At 37.5% G+C, this 12,127-nt stretch overlaps 1 protein-coding gene across 1 annotated transcript; it reads left to right on the top strand.

The window, feature by feature from the left end:
* The first annotated feature begins 689 nt into the window (after positions 1-689).
* On the top strand, positions 690-3,253 carry LOC149169033 (protein argonaute 9-like). Its single transcript, XM_089428057.1, has 8 exons — positions 690-704; positions 832-1,013; positions 2,044-2,107; positions 2,230-2,338; positions 2,545-2,618; positions 2,735-2,829; positions 2,928-2,959; positions 3,072-3,253. The coding sequence occupies exons 1-8, from the start codon at positions 690-692 to the stop codon at positions 3,251-3,253; spliced, it is 753 nt and encodes a 250-aa protein (XP_089284183.1).
* The last annotated feature ends 8,874 nt before the right edge of the window (positions 3,254-12,127 follow it).

Genomic DNA, 12,127 nt, shown 5'->3' on the forward strand with positions numbered 1-12,127 from the left:
AATACCAAATCGCCACTTATACAGTAGAGTTTTTTATAAAACTCCAGAATGGCTTTTTCCCTCGACCATAGATATTCCTCCCGCTCCCACCTCTCCTTCTTCTTCAATAAAAATAAAAATCTTTCGGGATAGCGAGTATTGTCCAGAATCTCTTCGAGATTTAAACCCATAGCTGATAATAGAACTGGAATAGATATTTTTTGTTTTCTGCTTACACGAGCGCATATCCTTTCTCCCACATCGATCTGTAATTTCGATCTTCTTCCCCAATCTGAAATCAGAGTGCCAGTATATATATAATTAATTCTATTATGGTCTAATTCCGAACGGTAATAAATACCAGGACTTATTAATATTTGATTAACTACGACTCTGTAAATCCCATTTACTACAAATGTTCCATGGGAATTCATTAAAGGAATATTTCCGAGAAATACAGTTTGTTTCTGTATCTTCCTACTATTCCTCCGAATCGATCTTGCCGGTACATATAATTCAGAGTAATATGTAAGGGACTGATATACAACATCTCTCTCTTTGATGAAAGGTTCTGCTAATTACGCCGTAAGGCGTTTCCATTTGAAATGAACTCTCCTGTGATCCGCGCTGTCTGGGTTATTCACCATTAGATTTAGTGTTAGACGATTAAAAACTTTACTACCGTTCATCTCCGTGGGGTATATGAAGGGATGTATGACAGTGAGGTGGGGTATACGAAGGGGATGAGTTTCATAGCAGGCGTGCGTCTGCAGGCTAGATCTGCCCTTTCATTTTCAGGCAAGTCCCTTGCTCTTATGTGATTGAATTTTTGAACAAATCGTTTTGTCTCAGCTTGGTGGGCTCAACTCTGCTTTAGTTGTGGAATATGAGCATAGAATGCCTAAGATATCCGAGATACCAACAATTATTCTTGGAATGGGCGTTTTACACAGAGAGCTACTTTTAGATTTCCACAGCACCTGCAAGCCTCCACCAGAAGTAGAAAGAAAACCTCAACAAATGATCATTTTCAGGTATACAGACAATGTGAGAGGTATATTTTGTTCTTTTTGTGTTGTTTGTTTATTAATTTTAACTGCATAGCGTGAGGAGATTGACCTCTTTGGCAGCATGCATCAATGTGAGTAGTAGTTATTAAAATGCAGGGATTTCTTTCTTTATATGTTGCTTTGTGGACTAAAGCACGCATCAATGTGAGTAGTAGTTATTAAAATGCAGGGCTTTCTTTCTTTATCTGTTGCTTTGTGGACTAAATCATGCATCAATGTGAGTAGTAGTTATTAAAATGTAAGGCTTTCTTTCTTTATCTGTTGCTTTGTGGACTAAAGCATGCATCAATGTGAGTAGTAGTTATTAAAATGCAGGGCTTTCTTTCTTTATCTGTTGCTGTGTGGACTAAAGATAATAGGCTAGTTTAACTTTAGATGAATTATCTTATCTTATCTTATCTACATAATGTAATATTGCTTTTGTCGCCCATTTTTGTGAGTTGAAGCTAATGCATTATATAAACGAAAACTGTTTACTAAGGCAAAAGAGGTTCAGGTTATTTCGTTTAGTGCTGCCATTTGTTTTTACTTCTTTTCGCTATGATGTGAGAAACTCAGCCAGCAATGCTGTCATTTTGTATTTACAAATTTGGTAGGCCAATTAAGTAAAACTTATTTGTTGTTAATGTAAATTAATGGAAATGAATATTGTTACGCTTACATGTCAACTTCCATATTCTTATTCCAGAATTCTTGGACATAGGTTGTTGAAATGGTTTGTCAATTGTTTAGAAAAGTTCATATGGATTTTATTCATTTAATCCACATCAGAACAAGGATCACTACCATTAATTAACGAATTACCCCCAAGTTTCAATGTTGAAAGTTAACCTTAATTATAGTTTCCTTGTGATGTGATGTATATTTATGTTTAGCTATGTTTGAAATGCTTTGATCTAATTTTCCAACCTTTTGATATTTTGAATATTTTGGAGTCACTAATGAGTTCAATATTTTGAATATTTTGGAGTCACTAATGAGTTCAATATTGCAGAGACGGAGTTAGTGAAACACAATTTGAGCAGGTCTTGAATGTTGAGTTGCGAGCTATACTCAAGGTTATCCTAGCCTTATTTCCTAGTTCGTTCGGTTTGTAATTTCAGGTTGACAGTTCTCATATGGTTTGTTATGTGTTTAACATTATTCAATCTAAAGTTGTGAATGGTTATTGATCCACTAGGCCTGTAATGATATAGAGGACGGTTATAGACCCAAAGTTACATTGATTGTTGCGCAGAAGAATCACCACACAAAGTTGTTCCCAACTGGTCAAGGCAATGTGCAGCCAGGTTATATTCTTTATAAATCTTATCATATGGATAAAATACGACATTGTTAAAATCCATCATCATATCTGAATTATGCTGTGACCCATTGACCAGAATGCCAATGACTTCAAAACCTCCTAAGAATTGACCTTAATGTGAAAACTTGATGCTCTCCTATGCATTTTCAAAAAGAAAAGAGGTGTAAATTATTTTCCCTTTGGATGCAGGGACTATTGTAGATACTCAGATTTGTCATCCTAGACGCTTTGATTTCTACTTGTGTCCTCAAAATGGCGCAGTGGTAAGCATACTTTGATATGGTTATACTGTAATTAATTAAACATAACTTTACTAGTGGTATGCAAACCTGGGAAGTTGAAATTTCCTAACATTTTATTGAATGGCTATCTGTTGTAGGGAACTTCACGGCCTACTCGTTACCACGTTTTACTAGATGAGAATAGTTTCAGTGTGGACGATATTCAGAGTATGGTGCACGTATTATCTTATGTGTAAGAAACAATCCTTGATGGTTTTAATTGATGTTACAACCCAATAATATTGAGGTTTTGTCTTTTGACTCTTCAACTATGTATTTGTTTCGTTGCAGGTATCAAAAGAGTACAACGACAATATCTTCAGGTAAATTGTTAATCTTCAAAAGAACTGTAATTGTTGTTAGTTTGCAACGGAAATGCCATCGGTCAAATTTTTATCTTATCTGATCATCATTTATGTGTTTGATGATATGCAGTTGCCCCAATAAATTATGCACATCTAGCTGCAACCCAAATGCAACAACTCCTGAAGGCAGTTGAGCTTTCGGAAACAGCTTCCCGATCAGGAAGAGGTGAAGGGTCAGTTGCATCTGGAGGACATGTCCCTGAGCTCCCTGCTCTGCACGAAAACATTTTCCACACAATGTTCTTTTGCTGAGTCAGGCTGTACATGTCCGAGGAGAATGCATTTTGGGTGATGGTTGTGTTGCTTAAAGGCGGAGCGAATACTCCATTGCTGTAAATGTCTGAGGAGAATGCATTTTACGCCGTAAGGCGTTGTTCTTTGAAAACGACTTTCCCAGGTGACACCGTGTACTTTTGGGAGCCGTCCATACTGTGTGTTAGAGGATTAAAGTATTTTCCTCCATCGGATCGCTGAAGGTGTGAAAATAATGCAGAAATAGATTTAGTTATGAAGCAGTTGAACAGAATTAGTTATGAGCAGTTGAACAAGAATTAGTTGTGAGTGGTTAGGAATTGGTTGCATAAGTTTTCCTATATAAGTGTGATGTAATTAAGAAATTGAATGAATGAAGTTGTGTGTCTTTGTGTTGTATTTGTTTTTAATTTGGTATCAGAGCACAGAGCTCTTTTGTTTGCGCCTCTCTTCTCTTCGTGGGCAGGGAGTGACTCTGCCATTAGAGTGTGCGTGAAGAGACCTCAAGACGGCTGTGTGGAGGATTAGAGTGTGCGTGAAGAGACCTCAAGACGGCTGCGTGGAGGATTAGAGTGTGCGTGAAGAGACCTCAAGACGGCTGCGTGGAGGTTTTTAAACTGTTGACCGCAAGTGGAGCATGTGAGCTTCAATACGCTGAGCAGGACGGTGTGGACAGCGTTGCCCTGAATCCGGTGCAGCAGGACGGTGTGGACAGCGGCGTTGCAGCATTACGAGAGCCCCGTGTGTGGCCATGGTGGCTATCAAGATAAAGAACTTGCATCCGGCTCGAAGTGGCTTTCCGAACTGCGTGAAGAGATTTTGTTGATCGGTCGAATCTCTCTGTAATAAAGGATTTTATCACTATTGAGCATTCTCGCATTCAGATTTTTCAGAGTTACCTGCGATTTTATTTCTTGTCGGTTCTTCATGCACCACTGAATTAGTATTAGTATTCCACTGTACTTGCTGTAAATCTGAGCCAGTTACACAATTCTGAGTAGATTTTGTATTTTCTATACTTCACTGCATTTTCTGTAAGTTTCTGTTACTGTTACGAGGTGTAGTCGTGTAGAATCGAGAGCCCAAACTTGGGTTCTATGTGCTGTTTTGGTTTAGTTTGCTGTCGAATCTTGTAATTGCTTGATAGCAGAGGTTGTTCAGTGTTTTTTTTTTAAAAGATAGCAGAGTTCAGATATGGCTAATCCCCTTACAGATTCATATTTAAATGAGTCTTCAAAACTTGACGGAGAAAACTATGTAAATTGGAAATTTAAGATCATCACAGTACTGGAGGCATACAATCTCTGGCCGATTGTAAAAGGTGACGAGACCAAGCCTCAACCTCCTACTAACACTCAAGATTGGGAGAAGCGTGAAATAAAAGCAAGGGTGCTGCTACGCATGTCAGTGAAGGACAATATTATTCCACACATTCGGGACTGTGAAACTTCAAAGGCAACATGGGACACTCTCAAAGGTTTGTATGAAACTTCTAATGCAAACCGTATTTTATTTTTAAAAACAAAGCTGCTATCTATCAAAATGGATACCAATGAAAGCATTAGAAACTTTGTTTCCCGAATTAAAGACTTTAGTGATAAACTTGGTGATATTGGTGAAAAGGTTTCTAGTACAGACTTGGTAACTGTTACTTTAAAGGGGTTAGTCCCAGATTATAAAGTCTTTATTTCAGCTCTCTCAGCTAGACCGACACCTCCTACATTTGAAGAATTGGCTGGAATTCTTCTTCAAGAAGAAGAGCGCATGAAAACTTTTGAACTGGAGTCAAATGGTTCTGATTTGGCTTTGACTGCAAGAGGCCAAAAACCATTCCGAGGGAGACCATGGGACAGAAACAGAGGTCGTTTTCAAGCAAAGCAGAAAGGTATGGCACCTCCTGATTCTTATGTTAAAAGGAACATTGTATGTCATTATTGTGGAAAACCTAGACATCTGGCAAAAGATTGCTATAGGAGAAAGAATAATGAATCAAATCAAAGACATAGCAGGCATAATGGCAATTACATAAACAGAGACACCTCAGTGAATGATGGATTTAAAAATCTTAAGTTATTTCTTTCTGATGCTGCATTGTCTGCTGAAACTGATGATGAGAATGCTTGGTTTATAGATTCTGGTGCATCGGCACACATGACTTGTAATAAAGAATGGTATGATAAATATTATGAGAAATCTGATGGTACACACATTTACCTAGGAGATGATAGGTCACTTAAAGTTCAAGGCTATGGCATAGTAAATGTGTACTTACCTAATGGACAAATGCGACAGATTCATAATGTGATGTATGTCCCTGCTCTCAAAAAGAATTTGCTATCTGTTTCCACTATCACTGATAATAATTTACAAGTAGAATTTGGTAAATTGGGGTGTATAGTGAAAGATGTTCAGGACCACTACAAGGTTGTTTCTACAGGTACCAGGGTTGGAGGATTGTACAGATTGGAAGTGACAGTCAAGCGCCATGTTGCATTGACATCTCAAGAGACATCGACAGCAGAATTATGGCATCACAGGTATGGGCACCTCAATTACAATGATTTATCGTTGTTACAAAGGAAATCAATGGTTGAAGGTCTTCCTGTTATGAAGTGTGAACATTTACCATGTGAAGCTTGTGCGCTTGGTAAGCAGCATAGAGAAGAGTTTCCTGTTCATACTGAGACACGAAAGTATGATATACTTGAATTAATTCACACTGATGTATGTGGACCTATGCAAACTAGGTCTCTTGGTGGTGCTTCATACTTTGTTATTTTTATTGATGATAGATCTAGATATACCTGGGTCTATTTCGTTAGAAGGAAAAGTGACATATTTGAGTATTTTAAAGAGTTTCGAAATATGGTTGAAAAACAAACATGGGAATTAGTGGAACTTCCTGAAAATAAAGTTCCAATTGGAAGCAAATGGTTGTACAAAACGAAATTTAAAGCAGATGGTACAATTGATAAATTTAAGGCAAGATTAGTAGCAAAAGGATATGATCAATAGGAGGGAATTGATTATGAAGACACTTTTGCACCTGTAGCTAAGTTGAATACAATTAGATTACTGATTGCCTTAGCCACAAAACATAATTGGAATATACATCAAATGGATGTCAAATCTGCTTTTCTAAATGGTGATTTACAGGAAGAAGTTTATTTGGTTCAACCTGAAGGGTTTGTCAAACAGGGACAGGAGCATCTGGTTTGCAGGTTAAGAAAGGCATTGTATGGTTTGAAACAGGCACCAAGATCATGGTATGTAAAGATTGATACTTTCTTTCATCAGAATGGGTTTGTGAAAAGCAAAAATGATCCTAACTTGTATGTTAAGAAAGATGAAAAAGGAAATGTTGCTTTAATATCTTTATATGTGGATGATCTCATTATAACAGGCAGTGCTCACAAGTTAATTAAAGAAATTAAAGTTCAGTTGTCACAGGTTTTTGAAATGAAAGATTTGGGTGAAATGCATTACTGTTTAGGCATTGAGGTATGGAGAGAAACTGGTAAAACATTGATCACTCAAAGCAAATATACAAAGGAGATTCTTAAAAAGTTCAATATGACGGATTGTAAAGCTATGTCAACTCCCTTAGAACAGAATGCAAAGTTGTACAAAGAAGATGGTTCGAAAGAGGTAGATGGAACATTATATCGTCAGTTAGTGGGAAGTTTGAACTATCTCACCACTACCAAGCCAGACATTGCATACTCAGTCAGTATCCTTAGTCAATTCATGGCTAAGCCTTCAGGAAATCACTGGATTGCTGCAAAGAAAGTTCTCCGATACTTAAAGGGAACAGTGAATCTTGGTATTATGTATACTGATGTATCTGATGTTGCACTGACAGGTTTTTCTGATTCAGATTGGGCAGGAAATCCAGATGACAGACGATCTACCTCTGGCTATGCATTTCATATTGGATCAGGAGTCGTATCTTGGAGTAATAAGAAACAGCCAATTGTTTCTTTATCATCAACAGAATCAGAGTACAAAGCTTTGACCAATGCCACCTGTGAAGCCATTTGGTTGCGAAGAATTCTTGCAGATCTTGAAGAAGCGCAAAGTGGTGCAACATGTATCAATTGTGATAATCAGAGTGCTATCAAATTAGCACATAATCCAGTTTACCATGCTAGAACAAAACACGTTGAGTTACAGTACCACTTTGTACGTGAGAAAATTGAGTCAAAAGAAATTGAATTGATATTTTGTAACACCAAGGATAATGTGGCTGATATATTTACTAAGCCCCTTGGTAAAATCAAATTTGAAGTTTTTAGAAGTCAGTTAGGTATTGTAGAGAATCCATTTCTCCATTAAGGGAGGATGTGAAAATAATGCAGAAATAGATTTAGTTATGAAGCAGTTGAACAGAATTAGTTATGAGCAGTTGAACAAGAATTAGTTGTGAGTGGTTAGGAATTGGTTGCATAAGTTTTCCTATATAAGTGTGATGTAATTAAGAAATTGAATGAATGAAGTTGTGTGTCTTTGTGTTGTATTTGTTTTAGGTAGTTATAGATTGGTAGTTAGAGGTATAACTGGAAGGCCGGCTTGGGATCATTAAGGTCACTCCAAGGAGCTTCTCGGTGAAAATTCAGGGGAAACTAATGAAAAATGCACAGGGAAAAACTCATGAAAGGAAAGCTTCAGAGCTGTTAAACTTTTAAAATTTGGTGGAGGAGCCTTTGCGCTGGTTGTGTAATAAGGTGTTGTTTCTTTTGCAGGGGCCATTACCATAGCGCTCACGCCCCCATTGCGAGATTCCTTGCGAGGCAGAGACTGATCAAGGATAACATCAGGTAAAATTTTGGGTTTCATTGTGATTGATGATGTCTGTGGGTTAAATCCTTTTGCTTTAACTCACATATTTGATAAATTTTCTTATGTGTCTCTAAGGATGGATCCTGAATGTTTTATATAAAAATGCTTTCAATGTTTGCGTTCCCCTGTTTTGAAACAGATCTCGTGCTTCAGAACTTTCACTACCCACGCCAAGACCTGGTCAAGCACCAAAGAATCAGGTTTCAGACTTAGAGAATACTACTGCTCCGCGTGTCGGTAGTAGAATATTGATGGATAGTTACAAACCCAAAAATCTCGACCATAAATTGACTAAGAGCCCATTATCTGAAGTTTTATCTTCTTCCCATATCTAGCTGTTTTAAACAAAATCCATACTCGCATTATAGAACAGAGCAATAGAAAGTCTGGCTCTCTCTTCGTTTGTTACTGCCCGGTGCTCTTACGTTTTTTTATCTCCCGTTTCTCACTACCTGCATACAGCAATGCCGGTATGAGGCAATGATAGAAATAACTATAAGAAGATAAGGAAATGATAAAATTTATAGCAATGAGTACATGTAAATAAATTTTTTATTAATGGGTTAGATTTGAGTACTCACTGCCAACTGCCAAAGTAGAAAATATTTTACTTAGTTGGAATGAGGTGTACTGTTTTTTAAAACCCAATTTTCCACCAGAATAGAGTATTCCAAGAGGTGTGAGGAAATTAAAGATAAGTAAGTGATCGAAAGGACTCCAAATGGTGAAAGAGGTGACATGAGACTCATTCGGGGTATTGAATTATGAAGAGATCGTTGAATTTATTTTTGATAAATTCACAATTGGCTCGGCTATGGTTTCTAATGGCGTGAGCAAGAGAAGACTGAATATGAATAATGCGGCGGTTTCGAGAGAATTCGAGTTTGATATACCCCACCGAGGACTCAAACCTGTCTAGGCCGCCTCAATCGAGCTGGATTCCGTTGGTTCTCCCGCAGACGAGCTCTTTTATAAAGGCCAGTCGCTTTCCTTCCATGCCCCCGGCTTCGTATTCAGATGGTAGAGAAACGAGCTCTTTTATAAAGGCCAGCTGCTTTCCTTCCATGCCCCCCCTCGTATTCAGATGGTAGAGAAATTGGAAAAATCCGTATGCTTTGAATCTCCACAAAAGGTATTGGAGGCATACGCTGATTCAAACCGAAAATATTTGAAATAGAAACAATTTTTTTTTTTTGGCTATTGTTGCTGTATTGAGCACATATTGTTGCTGTATTGAGCACATATTTTTTTGGAGTGAGAATATACAGGTGGGATTATTTACTTTAAATACCAAAACTTCCACAAGCTGGAGTTGCTGATGAGATTTCATTTTATATTGTTTATATCCTCTTAGCTGGAGTTGGTGATGAGTTTTCTTTTTATATTGTTTGTATCCTCTTAGACTACTGGTGTGATGTCTCGTGAGATTACTAGCAAATCCATTCCAAACACCAAAACCCCATAGGCCCTAGTTGGTGATGGGACTTGCTTTCATATTGCATGTATGGGGCATATGGGTGACACCTCCAAAGCACGAGTGAGACTACTTGCAAATCTATTCCAGACACCAAATTCAAAACTCCAGAATAATTGTCATAGCCAGGAATTAAGGTTTCTAACCAAAAATTAAAATTTCATGCCCTTAATATTACTCTTATTTTTTTTAACTAAAAAAAATAACTTGAGCCAGCTTTAGTAGACATAGTCTTATCCTGAATTGCACTACCCCACTTGAGAAGAGTAAACCTCCACACTTAACCTTATACCACAACCTCAAGGACTCCCTGACATTGGTCCTTACAACGAGTTAATGAAACTTACAACAATCACACTCCCACCGGCATTCGTTCATAGCCAGTATAAGAAGCCACTGCATTTACTCACTCACAACTGACACTCCCCACACACAAGCTGAAAGCTTGTAAAGCATTTCTAAAATCTATTTTCTCAAAGGCGTCCAATACCAGAGGGACGAATGACCATCTTTCTCAGCGTGGTATCAGCGTCAGGAGGATAAAGTCAGTATTCAGAAGGAGAGTGATCATGAGGAGGCAGCAGCAATCCGTAAAGAAATAAAAATCAAAATCATATGTGCTTTTCTGGGACCTTCTCCTCTATTGAAGGATCTCTATTGATACCTAACCGAACTCAAAGTCATTCAACTCTCCAAATAGCGAATCTCCTACCAACAGCCGTGCACCTCTGGAAAGAAGAATGAGTTGTACGATTTCCTACAGGGAGGACTGCATCCAAAGAGCGATTGCTCACCGCAAGCAATCTCATTGAATCCAAGGAATGCAATCGACACTTCAAAATATCTACAATGTTTTAGAAGTATATGTGGGTCATTATGTTCGTTGGTTTTGGTTCTAGGATTGCAGTTTTTGATTAGTCTTAGAAATCTTGTTTTGGTGGAGTAATTAAAAAGTCAAACTGAAGTGTTTTAAGCGCTTTTGAGGGTGTTGAATTTATATATGCAATCAAAAATCCAGTTTAAACAATATAAATCAAGATTATTCCCGTCAGAAATCTGTTGAAAACTCTAAAACGTCTCACTTATAGACAACTCCTTAACCATACCACGTTGTTTATAAGTATGACTTTTTAAAAGGTTTTCAGGTTTATTTTTCAATCTGAATCCCTCAAGATTCATTGAAATCACAAGTTTGACAGGGGAACTCTTCACAATCTAAGTGCCCTAAGAGTTTTTGAGTTTGAGTCTGAGTCTGGGGAAACTCCAAAAAGTCTCATTTATAGAACTCCAAGTTTGAGGGGTGAACTGATCACAATCTAAGTGCCCTAGGACTTCTAATTGCAATTTTCTTTTAATCGGAAAAATAATGGGGGAAACCCCAAAAGGTCCCACTTATAAAGCTCCCTAACCATATCGAGTTGTCTACAAGTGTGACTTTTTGAAAAGTTTTCCGGTTTATTTTCACAATGTAAATCTGTCAGGGAATCATTGAAATCACAATTTTGACTAGTAAACTCTTCACAATCAAAGTAGGCAAAAAACTAGTTTAAACCACATAAATCAAGATTGTTATTTGATACAAAGGCATAGGCCTCGCCCCAAACCAAATTCTTTGAAGGTTTCCATCCCAAACCAAATTCTTATGTCGTAATCTAACCAACCTTCAAAATTGCCCAAAAAATATGTGCAGGAATTATTGTAAATCCAAGTTTCCATTCTTATTATTTGAAGCTTAATCCAAGTTTCCATTCTTATTATTTGAAGCTTCCAGAAGGAGCTCATTGCACTTAGTTGAGAGTTACTACATTAAGTTTGTAATATAAAGTTAATTTAAGTTTAAGAACATAGAGGGTTATTTAAAAGAAAATAATATTAATATAGTAGTTAAGTAAGGTTGTTATGTGCCTTGTATATTTTTTAACATATATATTGATAAGTAAGAGGATTGTTTGAAAAATGCAAGTTGTGCTAACCTAACTCTCACTTGCATGGCCATCATTCTACTTCTTATTGAAATGATAAAACATTTAATAAAATAGTTTATTCATTCTACAAATGGTGATTTTAGTGATGAATTCATCTTGCAATTATAGGTCATGATATTACGGCGTTCCTGCCAGAGTTAAGGAAACATTTTGAGGAGCAAACGATCATGCCATCTATGTTTGCAACTAGATGGTTCTTGACGGTTTTTTCTGTAGATGTGCCATTTCCCCTAATTGTTTGTATATGGGATGTTTTGCTTTTCAATAACCGACTTATCTCATAACTGACTCTTGCGGCTCAACTGACTGGCTTATTAATTTTCCAGTTTGCGCAGAGGTCTCTCCACAATGTGTTGAAAGCATATGCGGTGTATGGCAGCGAGGTGGGGTATACGCAGGGGATGATTTTCATAGCATGCGTGCTTCTACTGTACATGTCTGAGGAAAATGTGTTTTGGGTGATGGAGGAGAATCTGTTTTGGGTGATGGTTGTGCTGCTCAAAGGCGGAGCGAATACTCCATGCAGAGGGCTATACCTGGACAGTCTACCTCTACTCAACAAATGCTTATTTGACT

The sequence above is a fragment of the Pinus tabuliformis genome, chromosome 4_2, assembly GCF_031772625.1.
Source record: "Pinus tabuliformis cultivar Carrire ecotype Pingquan chromosome 4_2, CPIR1, whole genome shotgun sequence".
In the NCBI taxonomy this organism is placed as follows: Eukaryota; Viridiplantae; Streptophyta; class Pinopsida; order Pinales; family Pinaceae; genus Pinus; species Pinus tabuliformis.

Excerpts from the sequence above, each read along its gene's own strand:
- LOC149169033 (XM_089428057.1), top strand. Across the intron at positions 2,619-2,734 it reads GTCCTCAAAATGGCGCAGTG|GGAACTTCACGGCCTACTCG; the intron begins GTAAGCATACTT and ends TATCTGTTGTAG. Across the intron at positions 2,830-2,927 it reads GTGCACGTATTATCTTATGT|GTATCAAAAGAGTACAACGA; the intron begins GTAAGAAACAAT and ends GTTTCGTTGCAG.